The sequence below is a fragment of the Lepidochelys kempii genome, chromosome 10, assembly GCF_965140285.1.
Source record: "Lepidochelys kempii isolate rLepKem1 chromosome 10, rLepKem1.hap1, whole genome shotgun sequence".
NCBI classification, from domain to species: domain Eukaryota; kingdom Metazoa; phylum Chordata; order Testudines; family Cheloniidae; genus Lepidochelys; species Lepidochelys kempii.
Window position 1 is genome coordinate 26,132,400 of NC_136389.1, and position 24,528 is coordinate 26,156,927.

At 44.0% G+C, this 24,528-nt stretch overlaps 1 protein-coding gene across 2 annotated transcripts in view; it reads left to right on the forward strand.

Annotated features, from left to right (window-relative positions):
• Window positions 1-21,483, forward strand: part of TMEM114 (transmembrane protein 114) — a 28,127-nt gene extending 6,644 nt beyond the window's left edge. The window contains exons 3-4 of one of the 2 annotated variants that reach the window (XM_073362495.1): window positions 14,665-14,802; window positions 21,251-21,483. In XM_073362495.1, coding sequence (XP_073218596.1) covers window positions 14,665-14,802; window positions 21,251-21,483 — 371 coding nt within the window. The remainder of the gene's footprint in view (window positions 1-14,664; window positions 14,803-21,250) is intronic. The other variant, XM_073362496.1, reaches the window with a different exon arrangement.
• The last annotated feature ends 3,045 nt before the right edge of the window (window positions 21,484-24,528 follow it).

Below are 24,528 nucleotides of genomic sequence, written 5' to 3' on the forward strand. Positions count from 1 at the left end.
TAGCCTGATGAAAGAGAGCCCAGTTAGAAGGACTCATTCCAATAAAGGTTTGGTTAGAACAGAGTACGAACTGAGTTTACAGGTTTTGCATTTCAGCACAATTAGACTTTATACCTGCCTTTATTCAATCCATTTACTTGGGCTCCACACAGATGCTAGAACTTGGCTGTAATAAATATAACCGTTTGTCCAGAATGGACTTACAGTTAAATTACTCTAAGCTGGTAAGGTTAGCTGATGAAATGAATTGGAAAACATTTGGATACAGATTCATGTGTGGTTTTTTAAAAGGCAAGCAGCCTTAAGGGGAGCACCAGTGAGGTATCAGCTAGAGCAGCAGTTCTCAAATTTTAGCAACCCGAGGACCCCCATTTTGATTTAAAATTTTTCAGACCCCCAGGTTGCCCTGCTCAGCCCCTGCTCCATCCCTTCCCCGAAAGCCCCCACTCTTCTCACCCGCACTCCACCCCTGCCCCTCCTCTTCCCCACCTCCCCTTCCCTCCCAGTGCCTCCTGCACACTAGGGAACAGCTATTCCAGGGTACTTGGAGAAAGGGGGAGGAGTTGATCAGCGGGGCCAGCAGCCCCAGACATGATTCTGCTCCGTCCCCTGAGCTTGCCCCATCCCCGCTCTGAATAAGTCTCTGGTTATCAAAGTCTCTTTCAGTGTCAAGGACTGAACTGATAAAAATAAAGTAGTGATGCTCTCCTAAGCTCCATCCACAAACCTGCTTCCTCAGAAGCCAGATGCCATGCACAGATGACTGGGTTATTAAGAAGTACTTCCCAATCTAAAGCCAATTGATGTCAACTGAGACACTCCCATTCCCTTCAATGGGCTTTAGATCAGGGCCAATAGGATCATCCTTCATGTGCGTACAGCAAAAGTGAAATATTTATCAACAATGACATTTTAATCATCATTGTCAGGCTTCAGTTACCACGTGGAAACCATACAGGCGCAGTTCAACCCCACTCCTTACATAGTCCCTTTCCATATACATCACTCATCACAGGGATCCTCACAATGCTAAAAAATAGCTCCAAACACCTAGCTAGACCTAGAGAAAAGAAAGGTCAGAGAAGTAGTGCCTTTCAGCCATTGCCCGTTCTAGAGCCGAGCTCTAACAGAATCATTTTAAATTATAACTGCAGCCAGATATGAACACCCATGAGCTTTGGCAATGTGGGGTTCTGGATCTGAAATTAGCAGGCCCCCCCGCAAGGGTTATGTCTTCCATAGGTAGTGAGCACAGCATGCCCACTCCATATGGAAGACATATTTCAGATTCAGCAAGACAAATAATGACTATAAATCCTCCAGGAGAGAGGAAGTAGAGATGTCTCCCTCTGTGATCCTCCATCTCAAATAGTCCCTCACACAGATCAGAGCCCTAGAAGGCAGAATTCTTACACAGAAAGCTGCAGCACACTGAAGTTGCAGCTACACACACAACTGGTCTCAAAGTGTTCAGATACCGTTTTTGGCACCTTTGGTTTCTGGCTGGGTATGGAACTAGATGTGTCAAGGTGGCCTGGGCAAAGTCTGTGCCCTGGGCATGAATGAGAGCAGGAGTACTGGTGAAAGTGGACATGTTAAAAGCTTTAGCATTCCCTCCCCCAGATTTCTAATAGCTCACACCTCTTAACTGCTGGTTTCCTTTACAAAGGGATTCAGTTTACTGTCTGCTTCAGATAGAGCTGCTGAGTCCTGACAACTTGGAAAGATCGGGTGTGTAAGCCAAAGCTGTCTGTGCTACCAGTGCCATTATTCAGGTAATCGCCTCACATCTTGTTAGCCTTGATAATAGGAGAAGTCATTTTGCACATGGTTAAGCTACTCAAGCAATTTCTCTAATGGAATTGACACAAGCTACATTTTCTTCTACATTAGGCTTCCATTTCCTCTCTTTCCACTTTTCTCATTTTCCCCTCCAACCCCATGATCAAACGCCTCATGGGATGTTTATACATTCTTCTAAAACACTGGCCACTGTCAGATATGGGATGAGATAAACCAGTCATTTGTTCCTGCACAGCAATTTCTAAAATTCCTCTCAACTGGAGATGTGAGTTTTCCTCTGCCCTGCTAATAGTAGCACTTGGTGGTGCTGATGGAAGAGAAGATCTCATTCAAGTCTCTTCTCTACTTTAGAGAAACCGATCGTTCCTTTTCCTACAGTTTTGACTAGGGCATGACAGAAGCTTGTTGGCCTCATGAGGAGAGTGCAGGTCAAATTGTGCTTTTGGGCCCATTTCTGCAAGAATGCACTTTGCCAACAGCAGCACCGGATGTGGCAGTAGATACAAATACCTCCATACAAGGGGTCTGAAACATGCTTGCATTCGCAGAGTAGCTTATATTTATATAGTGCATCCAAAAATTTTGAGTAATTATTAGTGGCTCATATACAGATCACTTGGTTTACCTAACAGAGGTGTTTACTGGAGCACAAGATGAAAGCCAATATTGTAGCCAACTTGCATTGCAGGGGGAAATCAGATACATTAGTCAAGATACAGTTACATAACTGCAAACCAGTCAGGACACCCTGACTATTACAGAAGGGATCTTTAAACCTGAACTGTTAGCTACTTGTGAGAATTACATTAAATCTGAAAGACAGAACTCCTGGCAGTTAGCTACCTTAATACTATGCAGGGGCATCAGTTCAACAGTGATTCAGAGGGAAGATCACCCTCTGCAGAATGGAAAGGTTGTTCTGCAATACGTGGTGTTGCTTTTCCTTTACAGTAGAACAAAAGAAAGCACTAGCATTCAAGACACATTTATCATAATGCGGATAGTAATTAGAGTCCTGTAGTTACCTTTAGGGTTAAACAGCACTTGCCAGTGAGAACCTCCTTTAAAAGGTGTCAGCTATCAGCAAAACAAAAGTCTGTCCTAAATTCCTAATATGATTTCCTGTGTCTGGTTTGGGAGGTGAGCAGAGAGAGAGAGGAGCTGCCTTCATTGTAGACCCAATCAAGCTCTCACTAAATGTCAGAAGGGTCCCCATAGATTTGAAGGTGAGCTGGATCAAGCTCTATGAAAGTAGTTCTGTCATTTGTGAGCAGGAGAGGCATTGCTCCAAGTCAATATAACATTAAGGGTCAGGTTCTGCAGTGACCAAAGTCAAATGCAATGGGAGAGAAGTGTGTGCATTCTGGGCATATCAGCACGACAGCTGGGTCCTTGTTTTGAAATAAAGAGTTTGTTCATGGGCGGGAGGGAGGGAGGGAGGAACGAAAAACAGAGTCTAAAGGGAAAATATATTTTTTAAATGGGAAAAAATTTAACTTTTGGAATTTCTCTCATTACCATGAAAAAATATTGGAAATACATTTTCATTTACCAAAACCTAGTTTTCACTAAGGAAAAAGTATCTAATGATTTGAGATGGTTTTTAACTCTGCAAAACAGACACAATTTCAAAAACTTTCAACCCCAGCTTTAATGAGAATTGCTCCCCACGCTGGGCCTTGTTGAAGATCACAACCAACCTGACCTGCAGGGGGAATTCACCAGCAGACACCTTACTGCACACCTACTGTTAGCATTCTCTGACAAAAAGTCTGCTATAAGCTTAAATTTCAGTTTTCAAGAAGTAAGGAAATCTGATCCTGGGCAAACCTGCTCATACCACTATAAGATGTACAGTGCTCTGCCGGTATTACACCACTGTGCACTGATTAGATAGCCCAGCCCATATAGCTTTTTGAACTGAATTTAAGGATCAAATCCTACAAACAGGACCCCTAACTGATTTCTGAACTAACATCAGTTTGGGACAGGGTTCATGGTGTTCCTATGTATGTACAGCACCAACCCTCATGGGACCCTGATGCTGACGGGGGCTTGTGGGTGCTACTGCTATACACACACACTTTAATAAAAGTGACTTCAGTTTTATATGAGTGTTGTACAGTTTGCAGATCCCTGAAAATGGATTGGGATTCTCTTCTCAAATCAAGGGCCTCTACTAGTATACCAAGATCTTTTAGTCAGTAGCTTTTTGGTATATTTTCTCGCGCTAAATTGATAAAGACTTTTCAATTCTATTTTGATTTGGGTTTAAAAATACAGTGAAAAGAAGGGCACAATTATTTGCTGCTTGAGCAAAACGAGAACATTTTGGACCAGATGGTGCTCTTGATGCCAGCAGCTCCAGTTTCCCCCTGTATGAGGTCAAACACAATGAGCACGGCCACAGGCCTGCAGGGAGGTGCTTTAATGCAATAATGATCTTTCATCTTGTGTCTTGAACCTGCAATCAGCTCTGCAACTGTGTGTGGATCCAGACGCAGGGCTGGGGTGATTGCGTGTAAGGAAACAAATGACAAAGATTAGAGTAAAGAAAAGTCTAGAGGGAAGACCATTTTTAATGGCTGAAATCCTGGTTTGCTTTCACATACTGTGTGCACCACAGCAATAAATACATTAGACACCTGCAAAGCAGGATTAAATCATTGTCAATTCCAAAGTCACTTAAGTAGCTCTTAACATCCGCCTACTTGGAACTATATAGCTATGGGAAATTTAATGTTTCTTGTAGAGGGACAATGAATCTTTGCTGCAGTGGCTTATCTCCTAGTTATGATAATGCAGCTGCTCTATCAATTTCCCTCTCAAACTAAGTTCATTTAGCCCTCTGGCTAAATTAAGACACCTATCTTTCCAGCATAAGGACAGTTCAGCCACTAGACAGAAGTCCACCTTAAAGAGTTCTTTAGCTCTACTCCTTCTCCGGAGTATAAACAGATGCCCAGTCCCTTGATTCCCCGCTCTGGGATTGGATTGCTCTGGCTTTCTAGTCAGAGCATCACCCCTGCCATGTGGTACTTTACACACAGCCCTTTGGCTGTCCCTTTAGGCCTCTCCCAGAGCCGCTGCCCCCATTTCGTCTTGAGAGTCCCAAGAATGGTCTTGTTCCCTTTATGAATTAAGGGATCTTACTTATATCTCTGCCTCATTTCCCAGCATACCTTGCTCTGAGGCCTACAGTACCCATGATCCCTTGGAATTACAGTCTCCAAAATCCCCCCTTTCTAAGCTGAAATCAGTAACACTGCAGAGCTGGACCTTGCTTCTTAAAGGCCAATTCATTGTGGTACAAACTAAACTAATATAACTAAGTGTTTTTATCTTAAATCATGTAGTAGGTACTTAGTATGCTATAATGATTTTATTAGTTTCTGAGCTACTGTGCTTGGTTTCCCATAGAAGTTCTTCAGTGATTTAATGAGATTATCTCAGACTTAGATCTGCAGTGACTATTACTCCAAATGAATCAGACTACTAGATGAATGGTTTGATATGAGAATTTCATTAGGCTAAAAAACAAACAGAACATGGGGCTTGGGTGAGAGAATGGGAAGGACATATTTTATTATGATATTTTCTTCTTCCTTCTAAGGCAGTAATGCTTATTGCCTGTTTTATAGCTTTGGCATGGCTATTTCCCAGACACTCAAAACCAAACTTTTTTTCCTTAAAATAAATAGGTTTTTTTGCAGTCAACACAATAAGATTAAGCAGAGAATGGAATTAAAAATATAGGGCCAGATCCTAAATTGGCCTAACTCCATTTACATCATCTGATTTTCTCATTAATTCAGTAAACGCTTGTAGGGGCTACTTCCAATACTCCATCTTGAATGATGACTTTAAAATATTTACAGATCTGGACAAATACTGCAAGAAATTTCCCGCAAACATTTGGTTGAAGTTTGAAATGAATTAGTTTGGGCCACTTTTGTAAGTTTCAGCATTTGTTTTCCAGAAACATTTGAATTATTTAGTTTGACTGCAGATGAGATTGTCCAACAAAGAGTGAAAACAAAAAATGAACAAAAACCAGAACAGGCTGTTCCAACCACACTGCTAATCTACTAAGGGTGACATTTCTTAAATAAAGCAATAGGTTTTTAACCATATAATCTCTCCATGTCACCAGAATGATCATGATTATAGGACACATATGACCATGAGTTTCAATCTACCCGAGAAAAGTGGGAAATGGAGTGGGTATCAGCAGGAATCACATCTGAGCCGCTTGCATAGATGGAGCACTGAGGCCAGAAGTGTTCTAAAGATATTTAAAATAGCATCCTTCCACAGACTAGTTTGGTCACTTATGGCACAGTGTAATAGCTTAATGACAATCCGGAAGGCCTGAGTTTGGATCACTGAACAGTTTCCATGGCAGCATTTCAGAAAAAGTTTCCCAGGCAATGACTGTCTGTACTGAAGTGGAACAAAATGGGTATTAGGCTTTGGATTCACACAGTATAAATGCTAAATGCATTGTTTAACCTGATGCTGCACAACTAACTAGGAGATTTCAAATCACCACATTTTCTCATAAGCCACTGGAACCCAATACCACACCTAGAGAGAGCAGTACTCCATCCTGAGAGGATGCATGGGTTTCACCTAGGCTATCCCTGAAATTTGTTTCTAGTGGAAAAGGCATTAAAGAGAGTGTGATTTTGCATGCAGCTGTCACAGGGGATTAACATTAGCTAGCCAAGCCTGCATGGTTAGACATGGGAAGTGCTCCATCACTTTGTGAATCCATTTGGAAGAATGGTAGCCTGAAGTGGATTTCTGTTCCCTCTGCAGTGGGCTCTGTCTTTTAGTACAAGAGGATGTACTGTATCCAGATAAGCATGTTGCAAGAAGAAGTGCATTATATTTAAATCCACAATATTTAGTTAAGGCCTTGACTCACTGAAGTAAAACGAGAGACAGGAAAGCAACGGTTCATCAGCCTGTCTATCCTGCTATATCAGCTAGCGAAGGACAGTGTTTTGAAAAGCAGGTAACAGATCTGGAATGAAGTCAGCCTTGCTGCTCATGGTGTCATTCTACAGGCCCAATGATAGCCTTTGTTTACATGGTGCTACTCCCAGCAATGTCAGTTCTGAGGGTAGAATTGAGCCATTACAATTTTACTCCTTTAATTTAGTTGCGGAGTGATATTACGCTTTGCCCCCAAAAGGCCAGATTCTCCTCTGACATGCACAGGAGTAAAATAACCCTACAGAAGTCAATGAAGTTATGCGGATGTAAAACTAGTATGAAAGCAGAATCAGGCTCAGTGTCTACAGGAAGCACAAGGCTGGGCCTGATCCTGCTCTTATTGTGTCCTAGGAATACAGGACTATCACTCCTCCCTGCTTCCTGACCAGAATCCATGCCATTTGAATTTAAGTTCCAGGACAAAGTCGGAGCTATTTTTACTACTGCCACTCAACACACCATTTCAGGTTCTATGGTACGTACTAAATACCAACTAAAGTTTAACTCTAAGTGACATACCGAGTCATATCCTTTAGTTTGTGTGGGAGTTGATCTGAAGATACTTTGGCTCTTAACATTTGTTGACACCTGGCACTCTTAGCTCTGCAGTGATTCCTAGGGTTTCCTCAGATGGCAACAGAACAAATGGCTGGTCCAATGTATCAAACTACTGTCCAAGGAAGTTCCAGAGAGCATCTTAGGGATCAGTAACCATAAGGGGAGACCATCCATCTGCTGAAGATTGCATCCCATGTAAACTTTAGCTTGAGAACCGGAAAGCATTAATGCACACAAGTGTATTTAATTTTCAGGAGTCCTAAACTTCTCCAACCAATGCAGCATTTAGAATTGGATCCAAGGTTCATTTAATAGGGGTATGTCAATCCAGGACAGGTCATACTCATCAAAGCAAGTGGAGAGAGAGGGTCACTGGCTGTTAAAGAGCATCCTCTGCAAACTTGGTTTATTTTCATCTGGTGTGCAGCGTGTGAGAGCCAAAGTGAGCTGATAATGGGGATCTGGTATGACGCCTTTAGGATGACGAATCAGAGTAGAACAGTTTGAGTGTCTGGTAACTAAGATCTCAGGGTGGATGCATTTGGGAAGACCTGTGACTAGAAGGGCACTTGTTACGCGTTTCAAATTGATATCAAGGCTGGTGAGAACCAAGCTGAGACCTTATGCTCATAGGTAGGCTACTGGTGTCAGGGAATAGACCAGAAGTGGGCAAACTACGGCCCGTGGGCCACATCCAGCCCGCAGGACCGTGCTGCCTGGCCCCTGAGCTCCTGGCCCAGGAGGCTAGCCCCCGGCCCCTCCCCTGCTGTCGCCCCTCCCTTCCCCTGCTGTCACACCGCCGCAGGGGTGGTGCTCTGTGTGGTGGGACTGTGTGCTTATGCGGGGCAGCATGGCAGCGTGTCTGGCACTTGCCAGGTGGCACGGCTCCCAGACATGCTGCTCTGAGTGGGGGCCGAGGGTTGGATAAGGGGCAGGAGATCCTGGTGGACAGTTGGATGGGGGTGAGGTCCGGGGGGGGGCGGTTGGGGCAGGGGGTCCTGGGAGGGGGCAGTCAGGGGACAGCTGGAAAGGGCAGAGGTTCAGGGGGGCGGGCAGTAATCAGGGGATGGCGGGGGTTAGATAGGGGGTGGAGTCCCAGGGAGCAATTGGGGCAGGGGTCCTGGGAGGGGGTGGGGGCCAGGCTGTTTGGGGAGGCACAGACTTCCCTACCTGGCCCTCCATACAGTTTCGCACCCTGATGTGGACCTTGGGTCAAAAAGTTTGCCCACCTCTGGAACAGACCCATAACTATATTGCACAAAGAGCCTACAGTTCTAGGGCCGGCGGTGACATAACCCCTTACTGTTCTGGGTGGGCCCCAAAGTGTCAGATCCAGATCCTTAGCTGCTGTAATGTGGGTAGCTCCATTGCCTTCAATGGAGAACTGTTGATTTATACTAACTGAAGGTCTGGCCCTGTCATAAATATAAAGGGAAGGGTAAACCCCTTTGAAATCCCTCCTGGCCAGGGGAAAGCTCCTCTCACCTGTAAAGGGTTAAGAAGCTAAAGGTAACCTCGCTGGCACCTGACCAAAATGACCAATGAGGAGACAAGATACTTTCAAAAGCTGGGAGGAGGGAGAGAAACAAAGGGTCTGTGTCTGTCTGTATGCTGGGTCTTTGCCGGGGATAGACCAGGAATGGAGTCTTAGAACTTTTAGTAAGTAATCTAGCTAGGTATGTGTTAGATTATGATTTCTTTAAATGGCTGAGAAAAGAATTGTGCTGAATAGAATAACTGTTTCTGTCAGTGTATCTTTTTTGTAACTTAAGGTTTTGCCTAGAGGGGTTCTCTATGTTTTTGAATCTAATTACCCTGTAAGATATCTGCCATCCTGATTTTACAGGGGGGATTTCTTTATTTCTATTTACTTCTATTTTTTTATTAAAAGTCTTCTTGTAAAACACTGAATGCTTTTTCATTGTTCTCAGATCCAAGGGTTTGGGTCTGTGGTCACCTATGCAAATTGGTGAGGCTTTTTATCCAACATTTCCCAGGAAAGGGGGGGTGCAAGTGTTGGGAGGATTGTTCATTGTTCTTAAGATCCAAGGGTCTGGGTCTGTAGTCACCTAGGCAAATTGGTGAGGCTTTTTACCAAACCTTGTCCAGGAAGTGGGGTGCAAGGTTTTGGGAAGTATTTTGGGGGGAAGGACGCGTCCAAACAGCTCTTCCCCAGTAACCAGTATTAGTTTGGTGGTGGTAGCGGCCAGTCCAAGGACAACGGGTGGAATATTTTGTACCTTGGGGAAGTTTTGACCTAAGCTGGTAAAGATAAGCTTAGGGGGTTTTTCATGCAGGTCCCCACATATGTACCCTAGAGTTCAGAGTGGGGGAGGAACCTTAACATGGTGGCATAGTGGTGGGATTAACCTGAAATCATTTTGAGATCCAGTTGAGATTTTTTGAACTAGAAATACAGATTTTAAAAAGGAAAATTTTATTTCCTTTGGAAAGGAAGTCCAGAAAGCAGCTGAAACTGAAAGCAGCTTGGTTTTTCTCTGCTTTGTGGCCAAGCAGAGACAAAAGGGGATTATCTTTGTGAATTGCAGGTTTTCTTTGCCTGGAGGCAGGGTACTTAACTCCTGCAGGGAAATTCAGTCTTCCAACCCAGAGTTTTTTTTTTTTTCTTTTCTTCCTAAAAGTAAATAGGGGGTGTGTGTTCTACCCATTTGCCTGGAGACAAAAGTGGCAGGGATTTTTTTTTTTTAGGATTTTGATTTTTTTGTTTTACAAGGAGCACAGGTTTGAAAAGGAATTTTTTTTTCCTTTGGGCTGCTGGTAAGCAGGTTTCCAAGTAGTTGGAGGTTTTTTGCTTTGATTTTGGCCCAGAGCAGAGACAAGGGAATTGTCTTTTTCTGTAGGCTGACAATCACTATCAGAGAATAGGTATTCTATTCAGCACAGTTCTTTTCTCAGCCATTTAAAGAAATCATAATCTAACACATACCTAGCTAGATTACTTACTAAAAGTTCTAAGACTCCATTCCTGGTCTATCCCCGGCAAAGACCCAGCATACAGACAGACACAGACCCTTTGTTTCTCTCCCTCCTCCCAGCTTTTGAAAGTATCTTGTCTCCTCATTGGTCATTTTGGTCAGGTGCCAGCGAGGTTACCTTTAGCTTCTTAACCCTTTACAGGTGGGAGGAGCTTTCCCCTGGCCAGGAGGGATTTCAAAGGGGTTTACCCTTCCCTTTATATTTATGACAGGCCCATTACGTTTAAACTCTGCTCCACTACTGGCAACCCTATAGTGCATTTAATCTTCAGGAAGCCTAAACATGCAGTGGTTGAGATTAATGATTTTACGGGGATGATCATGTGAAGCACATCTGAAAGCCACAGGATAGGGTCATGTAGATAAAGGTAGATGGATGAGGGGTAGGGGAAGGACCATGTGGATCATGGCCCCCCTAGGACAGTGCTACCAGCCTCTACCCAGGCAATGTTTCCCCCTCTCCCACTATGGGGAGAGCAGGCTTATGGTGGAGGTGGGCTGGCGGGCTACTCAGTCTGCAGAGTCATTTCTTCCTTGTGCTCCTCCCACCCCATGTTTGAGACATACCTGTCTCCTCCTATGTGCTCATCTTCCCCAAGACACCTACTCTGCGTACGCTCCCCTGAAAGATCAGATTGCTCTCTCCTGTGGGACACAACCCATGCATGCTTCAGAATGGACCAAATAGGCAGGTAAGGTTTAAGGGGACAGGGTGGGTTGCAGCAGCTGGCAGGTAGGTGTCAATGGGGCAAGCAGGTGGATCTCAGCATCTGGATGTCAGAGTGGGCTGCTGACCATCCTCGGGGGCAGGTGGACCATAGCAGTGGGAATAAGGGTGTTTTTCTTGATCTTGGGGTGAGCTATATAGATCATGGTAGATAGGTGCTTCTTGATCATGGGAGGGGGAGTGATGAATATGAATAAAGAAGGCTTTTGAAGGGAGCTGCAATGCAATGGGATAATAGCAACTCTGTTTACACAGCTGTTATAATACCCAACTAAAGTGGGTCAGGGTGAAAAGGTCATCACAGACAAATGTAAAACATTTAGTATGGGAGGAAGGACCCAAGATAAGGCAAATGGACTAAATGAAACAGCTCTCTAAAACACTGATAGCCAGAGAGATGCGAGGTTATGGAAAAATTCAGATCAACCATTAACCCAGTGAACAGCTGCAGGGAATAAAAGGCAAACAAGACACTGTCAATTTAGCAGAAGGACAGAAGACACAGTAAAGTATTTGTTGGCTCCCCCTAGGAAACTGAGTAGTGCTGGTCAGAATGTAATGTAGCCAGGGCTGGTTGCCCAACATTTCCCGTTGTAAGACCCTGCTTTCAGTTGTTTATAGTTTTGTCAAACTTTCATCCTGAGGCAGTTATTTAGTAACCCAAATGGTTAATTTTCTTGGAAAATTTCAGCCAGCCAAAATGATTGAGCTGTTTCTGAGAGGGTGGCTAGGAAAAATGTTGTTTTGCCCATGTCAAAGAGTTCTGAAGACCTTTCTTTTTTGAACATCTCCAATGGCCCCTCTTTGCAGCAAGGGCTTGAAATTTGGCAGAGGGTGACCTTTGTATCAGGGATATGCCTTATTGCCTTCCCTGTGAAGAGCTGCTCAAGTCATAAGCCTTTGGGGAAGGTGGGGTGGAAATACTACAACCTGCACATGCTCAGTACAGACTTACATTTTAACATTGAATTCCCTGGAGATTCCCTGCACTGGGCATGTTTCAGCCTGGGGCTGGACAGGCCTTTCCTTGAAATTGCAGCTAAGACTGCTGTGGGCTCTGCTGGCTCCAGGTCTAGACACCTGAACTGAGAACAAGGAGCCTTGTTCAGAGCCCAGGATGGACCTACCCTAGGGATGAATCATGGTTGTATAGTGTAGAAGTCTGTTGTCTGTAGGACCCCTGCCTCAGCTGTTGAAGTTGGAAGGTGTGCAGTGACTGAGTCAGGGGATTACAGGAAGATAAAGGATGGCCTCATGGTTAAAGCAGTTGAATCCTGTCCTGAAGACTTGGATTCTACCTCTGTCTCAGACTGCGTGATGCTGGGCAAGTCACTTCAACCAAGGTTTTCACAAATGGTCACTAGTTGTGGTTTCTCATTTTCTGGGGGCCTGACTTCAGATCCTGGGGTCTGATTTGCCCAAGAGCTGAGCAGGCGGGTAGGGGCCTCGGGGGAGGAGGGCAGAGCAGGGGCAGGAGGAGGGAGCGAGGAATGGGGTCTTGGGCGTGGAGCAAGGTTGGAGCACCCCGGGGAAAACTAGAAGTCGGTGCCTATGATGAACACCATCTGTCTTAGGCATTAAGTGAGGGAGCGGTGTGATGGGATAAAAAACCCAGTATGTGGTCACATAATTGGAGATGATAATAAGGTTTATGCACAAGAGGGCTGAATTTCAGGCAGCCTTGTGTTAAGTACATGAGAGGATGGCTGGGATGAAGTAGGACAAAGGCAAGGACAAAAGGCTTATGAGATCATGTGGGAGGCTATCAGACCACTTAAAGTAACTTTGGCTTTGGAGAGGATTCCATGCACAGCAGCAGAGATGAATCCAAGTCTGGAGAATCTATGTGATGAAGTCTTAGGCGAGCTGGGCTGAGGACAAAGAAGGTGTTTCAGTGAGCTAATGGAAGTGCTCAGTGTTCTGAGAACGACTAAGATGAAAGAGACTGCTTCCCCCAAAGGACTGAAATGTGTGTATGTGAGGGGACACACATGTCACAAGGGAAGAGGGGCAGAGCTGTCTCACACACAGCATAACCAACCTATGTAGAATAGGGCACCACAACAAAAGGTGGAAGAGCAAGAAGCTGGTTAAAATAATATTAAGCAGAAGAGGGAAGGCATGCTGGGTTAGATAATCTTAATGCTTCACTAAAGTTAATGGATAAATATTCCTGCAGTGTCATCAGAAGCTGGAGAGTATTTATTATACCTCCTGCTAATGTCAGTGTTGTAAAAGGGAAAGGACTTGCTTATGTTCCAGATGATGATGTGGACATGCACACAGTTTGATATGTGTGTGGACTAATGCTGCCCTGATTTACACCCTGTGCAACCCCAGTGGTTTATGGGGCTCTCGCCTATTCTGATGAATGCCTTTCCTGCATGGATCTCAAAGTGCATTACAAACTATTAAGGGACAAGTCCTCTTAGGCCTTCAGTGGCTGCAGGACCAAAATACAGCAGAACCTTGTGGTACCTCTACATGGAAAATGCTGGGAAACAGAAGCTATCAGTTGAGACCCTTCAGCACTCAGTGTGCACTGGAGCTGGGCTCTGTGGTGGTTGTTCAATGGGAATGTGGCCACTATTGCAATCCATGGGCAGGAATGGTAGCCTGGGATTTGCAGGTGTGCTGAACTCTGTCTCTGGCTTGTCCTCCTCAGAGCATTGTGCTGGTTTCTTGCACAAAGCCTTTCATACAGGCTTGGTGTGTGAGCAAAACCAAGGTTTCAAGCTAACAAGTTAAGCTTCACATCACCCACATCCACATAGTTACACTGAGGCAGAGACCAGTAACCTGTGACTTATCCAAGGTCCCTGCATGGCAATGGTAGAGTTGAGAAGAGATGCCGGGGTCCAGGATCTCAGCGTCTGCTGCTTCCATCACACTACGCTCCCCCCTTCTTCTCCAACCCCAGCACTTACAATAAAAAGCAGGGATAATAGAGTATTCTAGGAGGTAAAAGCCCAGCATTTGAAGAGAAGAAATCAGCAACAGCAATGAGAGACAGGGTGAAAAATTAACTTGAATCAGAAGAGAGTTTCAGCCCTCTGACCATGGCCTTGTGCAGAATTGTCATTTAAAAGCTTTGACACGAGTTTTTCCAAGGGAATTCTGAAATGCATCTGGCAGTGAGCATCCACTTCTGACATCACCCTAGCCATTTGCTGTCCCATTATGTCACTAACCTCTCATCCCTACAGATTCTTTGAAGTTAGTTAGCACTAAGAATATTCCATGTTGTATGGAATCTAAGAAAACCAGGACCTGGAACTAACATGAAGCTTGCAACCCATCACCTTGATCTTTATGGGCCAGATTCTGATACCCTTACTCACAATGAGAAGCACAATCAGTAGAGCTGTTCACTGAATAAAGTACTACTAAGTCTAAGTGAAGGGATCAAAATCTCATATGTTACATCTATTTAGACTGTAAACTCCACGGAGCAGGGATGGTCTTACTATGTGTTTGTACAATACCCGGCACAATAAAGCCCTGATCTTGATTGGGCACTACTGCAATACAATCAATGGCAGTGATAATGAAACATTGATAACTTTCATTTCTCTCTAGACATGCATGGGACATTTGTAATCCTGCTGCCTCTCAGCCTGATCCTGATGATTTTTGGAGGAATGACTGGATTTATCAGTATTCTTGCCAGGGCCTACCTGCTGCTTCTAATGACGGGATGGCTTTTTCTTTTTGGAGGTATTGTACTGAGTCCTATTTGTTGTTAATGAGACTAAGGGTGACAGCTTCGAACTGTAGCACTTCAAAGACCAGAGGGGAAACAGACAATGAGAACAGAACCAGCCAAGTGTCTGCTTTCAGACAGAGTGCCAGTGTTTATTCACTTCATGTGCTTTCCCATTCAGCTCCTTGCAGATTGAAAAGCTAGTAAGGTGGATTCTGAGGTAATCAGCTGACATTTACAACAAGGAATAGCAGAAAGTTACATGTAGTTGTGTCTCGTGGAGGATTGAGAGACATCTTGAACACAGTATCTTCATCTTTGAAAGGTTAAATACCCTTTTGGCAAACGTTATGTCAGTTTTTTCTGCTCTAGAGACAAGATTTTTTTTAAATCTAAGTAGAATGCAAGTGGCTTTGGAGTTTCTGAAACTTAACTCAACACAGTTCAAAGCTGTATAATGCCAAGGCTTGATCTTAAACCCAAGGAAAAAACCAAACAAAAAAACCAAAAACAGCCATCAGTGGGAAGATTTCCATTGACTTCAATGGACTATCATGAGTAAAGGGGGGCTTACATGGTCTGTCCAGGCATTTCATATATTTTATCCTTACTATTTTCTTTGAGCTAGGAAGCTACCACCCAGCCCTGTGAGGTGCCAAATGCCCTCAGTTCTCTGCTCAGCACCATGCATGAATGGCTCCAGTTAATACAAATAGCAAACAGCAACAGGTTCAAGGCTTCAAGTGTCCCCATCAATACTCTAGGGAGAATGTTTATACTTAGGAGCAGGAAGGTGAGGATTCCTGGAGCTGGCTTTATAATTATCCCCTCTCCTATTGTAAGGATTTTGATTTGGTGGAATCAAAAAGCAGCGAGCCAGATTGTGACCCAGTCGCTCCCACTGACTTTGTGACCTGCTCACCACTGCAACACAAGATGCCACAGTGTGGGCCAGTGTGAATGAGTATTAAAGCCACTTCAATGATCAAACTGAAAACTAACTGAAACTGACCCCCCTGCACCATCTTCACTTACGCAAGCCTCCCACTAGCCATTTCTACATGGACTGTTTTAAGGAAAGCTACCATTGCCCTAGCACACGTGCAGCTTCATCAACGCCAGCAATGGTGGAAGAACCACTGTAGGCAGGCCACTAAGTTCTCAAACCACCATGTCATCTGCACTTGCTTGGAGCATCCCAAAGCACCACATCCTTAGCAGTGGCTTGCAGTGTAAGGGCCTGATTTTCAGAGATGCCAAGCACCAAGGCCCATTCTGCTGGAAGGTGAGGCCATCACAAGGAGACAGACATTCCTTCCTGGTAGTTGCATCCACTTTTAACTCATCTCCATTTTGGCCAGTTTATATTTCCCCCATGATACTAATGTAAACTCTGCCAGTAGGGGTTTGGGATCATACAAGTTGTATGATAATAAATAGGAGAATTCCCATAATCATATTTAGAGTTTCCAGTGTCTAATCCTACTCCATGCTAGCATGTGTGGAAAGCAGAATGTAAGCAGATGGGGCTCCCACTCTTCTCCTAACAGTACACATTCACTCTGGAGCGGTTCCAAACACCTTTCTGGGATTTGCCTTTATTGTTAACAACAAAACAAGCCTCAGACTAAGCTTTCTCTCAAGGTTGGTCCTACAGTTTTCTATTGCAGGGTTCTATTTCTGCAGCTACTCAAAGAGACACACTTAATTCCCTGTATACATCTGGATTTAAGCTAATTGTTAATAGGACCCACGTGGTCTGGATGACACCGAGTAAGAGTAATTGAATCTGTTCAGGGTCCTAGCACCTGACCTCAGTATGAGTCAGCAAAACAACTCTGCATTTCTGCCCAGGTGTCTGGAACCCGATATCTTGTTACAGTGACTCAAACATTTTGAGAGGTTCAGATGGCAAGAGTTGAGATATGCAGGCCAGGATGCTCTGACATCTAATCTAATTTAACAATTTCTGACTGATCATCATAATACCTGCATGCAATCAGTGTTTTACAGTGGTGCTCACTATGGAATCTGAGCAGCAAGCCAAAGAAAAATTTACAAGCAGAATCTCTCAAATGAGGAGTGTAATCCTGTATTTTACAAACCTCCAGTAGATTTTGATCCCTACTTCCTAGTCCTACTTCTTTCCAGGGAATTTGCTACAGGCATGACATTAGCATTGTGCACGGAATGCCAGAGCTTACGGTGTACAGATGAATCAATGAATTCTCTCTTGGAAAAAGAGAGAAGAAACATGGCAGCAGCTTTAATGCAATGTTCTTTCATAACATACATTGCCTTGGTAAAGCAACAAAGCCTATAAATACCCACCTTGCCTCACATGAGCATTAATAGCAATCTTCTATCCAAGTGACGTAGAAGCTACTTAGGGCAAGACTTAACAATACTAACTAAAATCTCACAGCACTCTATGAGGTATCTTAGATTAGGTGTAACTTTCTTTCACCAACAGAATAAAAGTAAAACGGCTGGAAAGGGCCAGGTAAGCCTTTTTAATTCACAAATGTACAACAACTTGACACACACACACTCAGCTTGACAACAGCCCTGTGTGGTAGGATTAGAGGGAATATTTCACCTGTGACATGAAATGCAGCCACCTCTGCTGTGGTACTTGGTAACTGTTTTTAACAGTCCACAAGAATGCTAACACCAAGTGTAGTGGAGGTTGGTGATTGCAAAATGATCACATATTGGTGTGCTCAGAACTTAGCAGCAAAGGGTGAAGGCTTATACTCTAAGCAGAAGATAGAGTTGAGGGGAAGGGGGTTTGGGGAAATACATCCTAATGAAAGGAATAGCCAAGTATACAGAATTTTGCCCCTACAACTCTGATGTTTTGTGCTTTTGATATTTTACAGCAAGTTGTAACTGGTTATTAAGTAACACAAGAAGTTTCCCCGCAGTCAGACAGGCGCAGTACCTTGGTCACACTAATGCCAACAATAAAACCTCAGTCTCATGCCCTCCCCTGCCATCCCAGTGCTAGTGGGGGTCAGGAGTCCATCTTAGCCTAGATCGCTCTGCCTAAGGTTCTTGCAGAGCACTGCTCTGTAACAGCTGCTCCACAGTTGCTTGTTACTTCCCCCCAAATCAATGGTAACATCAGCACTGTTCACTCAACAGATAAATGGGCCAGGAATAGACCTACCTGCTGAGCTGTTCCAACAGGGGCATGCTGCTGAAACCTGACCCAGACCATGCTGCCTGCCACCCACCTCTGTCAGTCTGCCAAGTCCTGACCCTTTGGTCAGGCTGAGTTTAGGAGGAACGTCACTAGTTCATGTCTGCATTATTAGAATCCAATTACACATGGGTCAGCGGATCAGAATATCCTGTTTCTAAAAGGGTAAGAGAAGAAGGACTAGAGTTGCTGGAAGCAAACAAGCAACTATTTCAGGGCTTTGGGAGCTTGGGGCAGAGTGAAGTGCACATCACTGTTTGTGCTTTCACAAGTCCAACTCATCATGTAAGCTCCTTGTTTCTGCAGCTGTTCAAGAAGCACCATTCAATAGAAGTCATGAGAGCAGTGTCACAACAGATTTTGGGGATTGGGAAACCACTGAAGATAGTGTTAAGTGAAAAGCTAAGACACGGAGGATTTGTAATTTATAATGCAGTTTTTCTACTTGGGTTTGATTTGGCCTACTGACTCCTGTAACTCTAAGAACTCAGTTGAAAGGAAAATCTTGAGCCAGAACCTTAGCTGGTGTAAACTGCTGTAACTACAAATTCTCATGCTGTAGCTTAATGTAGACACACACAGTTTAATATAGAGTGCCACTTTATCTGCTGTTCTCTATTGATTGACAGTGCAGAACAATATAAAGAGATACTTTAGGCTGCAGACACAAACACCAGGGCTTTTTCCTTGCCAGCACAGTTTGTGTGTTCCAGGTACTGGAACAATTTAGCTTGCCACCTCTTAAATACGCCCATCCTGGTTAGAGACCATCAGAATCTAGCAGATCTTGCCCAAACCTCCATGAAAACAATCCCCCTTATCTTTATTTGGCAGTTTGTGTACCGGAGGAAGAGATTCACCCTCATGCCAAGGTCTAGCAAGGCCCATGCACTACTTCAACCAAGAGTATGAATGTGTTTTACCTCTCTGATGTCCAGATGCATCCGTGCCTCAGTTTCCCACCAAAGAGGTCTTTCACAGGCTGGTAGAGCAATTTGACCACGGTCAGACTAGATCTCTCCTTCCTAGAGAAAAAGGAGCACAAACAAGACCACCACAAATCTCCTCTTTAAGTGCTCCATAGATAACTTCACTATTTCTGGGCCATGGTCCTTAGTCACATCATTGCAGCCCTTTCAGGTGGCACGGCAGAGATGTAGAGGAGCCCATATCCTTTTGCTAGTTAGCCTTGAGAGCCTACATAAAAAAGCATTCCTCAGCTCTAGCCACCACATTTTCACTGGGGCTATTCCCTACACTTGCGAGCATCCTAGACCCTCTCACACATCCTCCATACAGTCCTTTCTAGGCTCCTCTGCCAGCAGGGAGACACACCAGCTCCAGGCCAGCCCTTGCCTCTGGAGAGCTTCTCAGGATGCTGCTATTGTCCTCCCTGGATCTCTCTCAGCTCTCTCCTGCCAGAGAGCCACTTCTAAGCACTCTGCAAACTCTAATTACCAGGGAATTGTCCAGTGGGCTGCTCCTGCTACTTCTCTTCCACCATTTATCCAGTTTCCTTCTTCCCAGCAGCCTTGCTGCCCGCCCACAGTCACATGATCCAGGTGGAGAAGAGCCAGGACTCTAAAGGCCTCGCTTACCCTATGACAGTGAGGGAGAAAGTGGGACTTCAGTAATGGGTGGGCCTCATGCTAGCCATCTGTACTGAGGAATTTCTCTATTTAACACCTGACTTGGTAACTCTCAATTGCTTTGCACCAGCTTAGGGCCTCATCCTCCCTTATGCAGGAGCAGGGGACAGGAAGCTCTGAGAATTTTAATTTACACTGCTCTCTAGGAGTCCTTCCATCAGGGGAGTGGGATTAGGGTATCTCCCACCTTCGTGCAGAAAAGGCCTGGGGGTCCAGCCCCCCAGATATCATGGATCTTAGCAATTGTCTCGAGAACGAGCCATTTATGGAGGCCTCACCCTTTGTCTAAGTTCCGCGGATGCATGACTCCATTGCAAATGCAGGGGCAAAGATGCCCTGCTCACTGCTACTGCTGGTCGGGGAGGGAGGCAAGCCAGCCTGGGGAAGTCAGGAAGTATTAACTTTAGAGTTTTCTCTTGGGGTTTTAACAAGGAGACAATCTGGGAGGAGCCTAGATGGCCTCCCTGCCTTTAGCCCTTTCTGTCCTCACTGGAACAGAAGCAGTTGGGAGAGTTCTTGTATGGAGCTAGGGGGACATGCTGCAGAGGTGGAAATCTCCTTCTCCACGGGCAAAAAGTCCCCTCTGCATCTGCATGGGGAAAGCAGCATGAGGCTGAGTCCACAGCAGGCTCTATACACTGCACCTAATAAAAGAGCTGTCCGGAGTGAGCATGCCCCTCTTAAACAGCCTTACACTGCGATCCTATCTTGAATTTAGATTTCACCGCCTGCAGCAATTAACAAATTATGCAGCCACTCTTGAAAAATGTGGATGCTTATTCTGAGCGCCTTGATTTTTCAGGAGCCCAGCTTGACATACCTACACTCTGATTTTCCGGAAGTGATGATCATCCACAATTCAAGTTCCAGTCCAGGAGCTGACAATAAGGCTAGAGAGACAAAGGAGGTGAGATAATATCTTTTACTGGACCAACTTCTGGTGGTGGAAGGTACAAGCTTTCAAGCTACACAGAACTCTTCTTCAGCTTGTGCCTTCCACAAAGAGAAGGTGGTTCAATAAAAAAATACTACCTCACCGACCTCCTTTCCCTCATAAACTGGGACCAACCCAGCTACAGCAATTCTGCAAACGGTAAAGCCCAATGTGGTTTAAGTTGAGGACTCAACGTTAGAGACTGCACTTGAAAATTTTAGCCTAAATACAAGCAGCATCACTGGGCTGAAATGTATAATCCAGTTCTCTACTTGCACCTGGTGTAGTCATTTACAGCTGTGCAAAGTGTCTATAAAACACTCCCATTCACACCCACTTTTCACATGAGTACACAGCTATATAAGGCGCAAAGCAGTGGAGAATCAGGCCAGTGATACAATTTTGTAAGTTGGGCTGTACATGTCTGTGTCTGAAACACACATCATTAGGTGTGCATTGCAGGAAACATGCTGTTTTACATTTTGGTTCATCACCTAAGTGATACAGAGACCAAAACAAAACTAGAGACAAGAAACAAAACCAGAGGGCAGAAGAGAGTCCTGCCTGAGTATATACGGAGGGATAGCAAAGGAGATCTAGCAGAGCCATAACCAAGCAGTTTGGACTGAGGTGAAGTGGACCCCAACACTATACTGCATTTGTGTTTCCTTTAGGCCTTGTTACGCTCACTGGGATCAGTGTCTACATTGCATACTCAGCGGCTGCCTTCAAGGAAGCTCTCTGCCTTTTGGGAAGGAACAACCTCTTGGAGGAAGTTGACATCAAGTTTGGCTGGTCTTTGGCACTTGTGTGGGGCTCCTTCATTGCAGAGATGCTGACTGGGGCAGCGTTCCTGCTGGCTGCCCGAGTGGTAGGTCTCAAACAGAGTCGGGAGCAGAGGATCTGAAGAAGCAATGCAGCCCAATGATACCGTGGAATCTAACAAGGTGAACTGACTGGATCAATGTGGATAAGAATGGCAAAGCTGCTCCTGAGTGTACCACGATGCTGAGCTAGCTCTTCTCCTAACAAATGCGCAGTGCTCACTATGGCAACAGTTCATTGTCAAATGTTAATGAGGTGGCCTTTGTGTCTTTAAAAGAAAATAAATTGTGTATATTTAGTGCTCACTAAGGATGCTCATTTGACAAGCCCAGAGACTGAGCTGCCTCTTTTTGTTGCAGGACAGGTCTAACACAAGACGACTTCTCTTTTCTTTCCCCCTTCAACTGCCCCTGACAAAGTGCCTCATGACTGCACTGGAGTCCTGTCTCCACAGCCCACTTAATCCTGGGCCTCTGCTGAGACTCCTAACAAGGGTGCCAATTAGTGCTAGCTGTGATGGAAGCCTCTATCCCTTAACAGCTGGCCCAAGACCATCCTACATTTATTGTACATAAGCTACTAAGCAGCCCTTAGACATTGTGACCTTCATGTCTGCTCTTATATAGATTCTATATATCTGAAGACTGGTTGAGAAAGACAAAACACATATGAATAATAAAAATGTATATCCTAGCACAGTTTCACTGCGCAGAATGAGATGCAGATTAGTGATTCAGAGTGCCATGGACTTCAGAGTATTTGAAGGGTGACGTAAACCACGCAAATGACAATCCAGAGTACCCCGGCTTCCAGCGTACTTGAGAGATATCCCAGGTACAGTAGTAGGACTTGGTCTGAAGTGCAATTCAGTATCAGTGGTATTAACACTTTACTAATCACAGATTAGTAATTAACAATCTTTGCTAATTACAGATTCTCTCTGTTCCCTTACATCTCACTTCAGACATGGGAGACCTTCATCTCTTATACCATACCTGTGATTCTGTTTTTTAGTGACACAGACGTGCATGTACACACACAGAGCTAATGTTAGAAATGAAACAGCCCAAGAAACCTGTAAGCCAGGTCAGGTATGTCTAATTTCAAGGGAGTTCCTTCAGAACATAGCACTCACTTTACATGGTAGACGATATTTACCCCTCACCGTTTATTACACATTGCGAGTTGCATTCTTGAGATGCATGATACTTTAACATTGTCATTTACTTTGTTCTCCAAGGTGTTTTTACATCTGGATTTGTAATTTCAATGGGAACTCTTATCATGCATTGTGACAGGACGTATTTAACTTGTATAAAATCATACATACAACTCAGCTGAAATTTATCTTACATGCCGAGTACTTGTTTTTTGTATCCTGGCCAATAATGCCTAATAGAGGGCCTGCTCCAGTGCCATTAACCCTCAAACTCCCAGTGATTCCAGTGGGCTTTGGATCAAGTCCATATTGAGTCAACAGCTCCACTATATTCCTGTTAAGGATGTGTGTTTCTTTATGACTTCAGTGTAGTGATCCATATGCAATGGATACATGGAAAACCATTCTGAAATAAGGAGACTGCAAATCTAGCATAGGATTGAGAGTCAGGATGCTGCGGTCTTCTCAGTGGTGCCACTGATGTGCAATGGGACCTTGGGCAAGTCCCTTTACCTCTCTGCATGGTAGTTTCTCCATTACTGAAAATGGGGATAACTGTTCTCACTTGCTTCTGTTAAATGTTATAGTAATTTATTATTTTTTGTATTCAAAAACTGCATCATTACTTATACTATGATGTCTAGAGACCCCAGCTGAGAGCAGAGTCCAATTGTGCTAGGTGCTGTATGGACAGAGAGAGAGAGAGAGAGAGGCCTTGCTCCAAAGAACCAGCACTGTAAACAGGCTAAGGCAGGAAAGAAGGGAATTTAATGGATTAGGAATAAAGAGATTAATACTTTGCCCATAGCCATGCAGGAACCCTGTGGCAGAGCCAGAAATCAAACCAGATCTTCTGATTTGTAGTTCAGTGCCTTACCTACAAAACCCTCTCCCTCCTTTTCATCGGGATGAAATACAGGTAGGATTTTTTAAAGCTCCTCAGTGATTTAGGAGAACAAGTCCTATGGACAGTCAATTAGACTTGAGCTCCAAGGTCACTTAGGTGCTTTTGAAAATCTCAACCCACCACATTCCAGTGTTATTGTATTTTTCAACATGTTGCCGTGCACTTGAATTAGGCAGGATACATTTCTGTCTGTGTACTATCAACATGCAATCACTTTACCAGTGCAAAAATATAGTAACAGCTTTAAAATGGAAGTAGGGAAAATCTTTCATTACCAAAGTTATACACACTTGAGTATGGTACTTTAAATGTTTTGTGTTAGACTCAGCACCTGTTTATTAACAAAAGTCTCTGTATGTGTGAGATCGCAATTTAATGCTGTGCCAAAATTTGTATGATGTAACACTTTGTATGATGTAACTGTAACTCTAAATCTTTGTTACTTATAAATGTATTGTAAACAGCAGCTTCATGCTGATATCTGAATATTTATTACCGCTACTCCATTAAAATGGGCCTGAATTGTGATGAACCCCCTAAAATGATATCTCACAGCTGAACATGGTTTACAAAAGCACAGGAGAACTAAGAAATATGTTTTCTATAAGGAATAAGGCATTTTTTTGTGCAGAGTTATTCTATAATTAATATGATATGCTTTCAAAGTGCCTCTATAAAACATCTGAACTGTAGCGGCACTAAGTTTTTATAAATATAAAATATATACGTTCATATAAAGGAGCTGAAGAGGTCTGAACTAAGTACAAAACAAATGAATTTGTCACCATAAATCACTAATGGATTATGTTTCTGTGTCTTCTAGGAGCTTTTAAAAATCTTCCCCACTTCCTTATTAGAACTTCCTACACTATTTGGATGTGATGATGGAACAGAGTTATTCTTCCTTGAGAGTTTATGTAAAATCCTTAAAGTTCTCTGAAATAATTTCCCCCGTGCAGCATTAAAAAACACACATATACCTTGAGAGAGATTGTGTGGAACAGTCCATGGGAATTAAGGGTCCTCAGCACCTGTTGGATTAGGCTGAGAGACAGGAAATA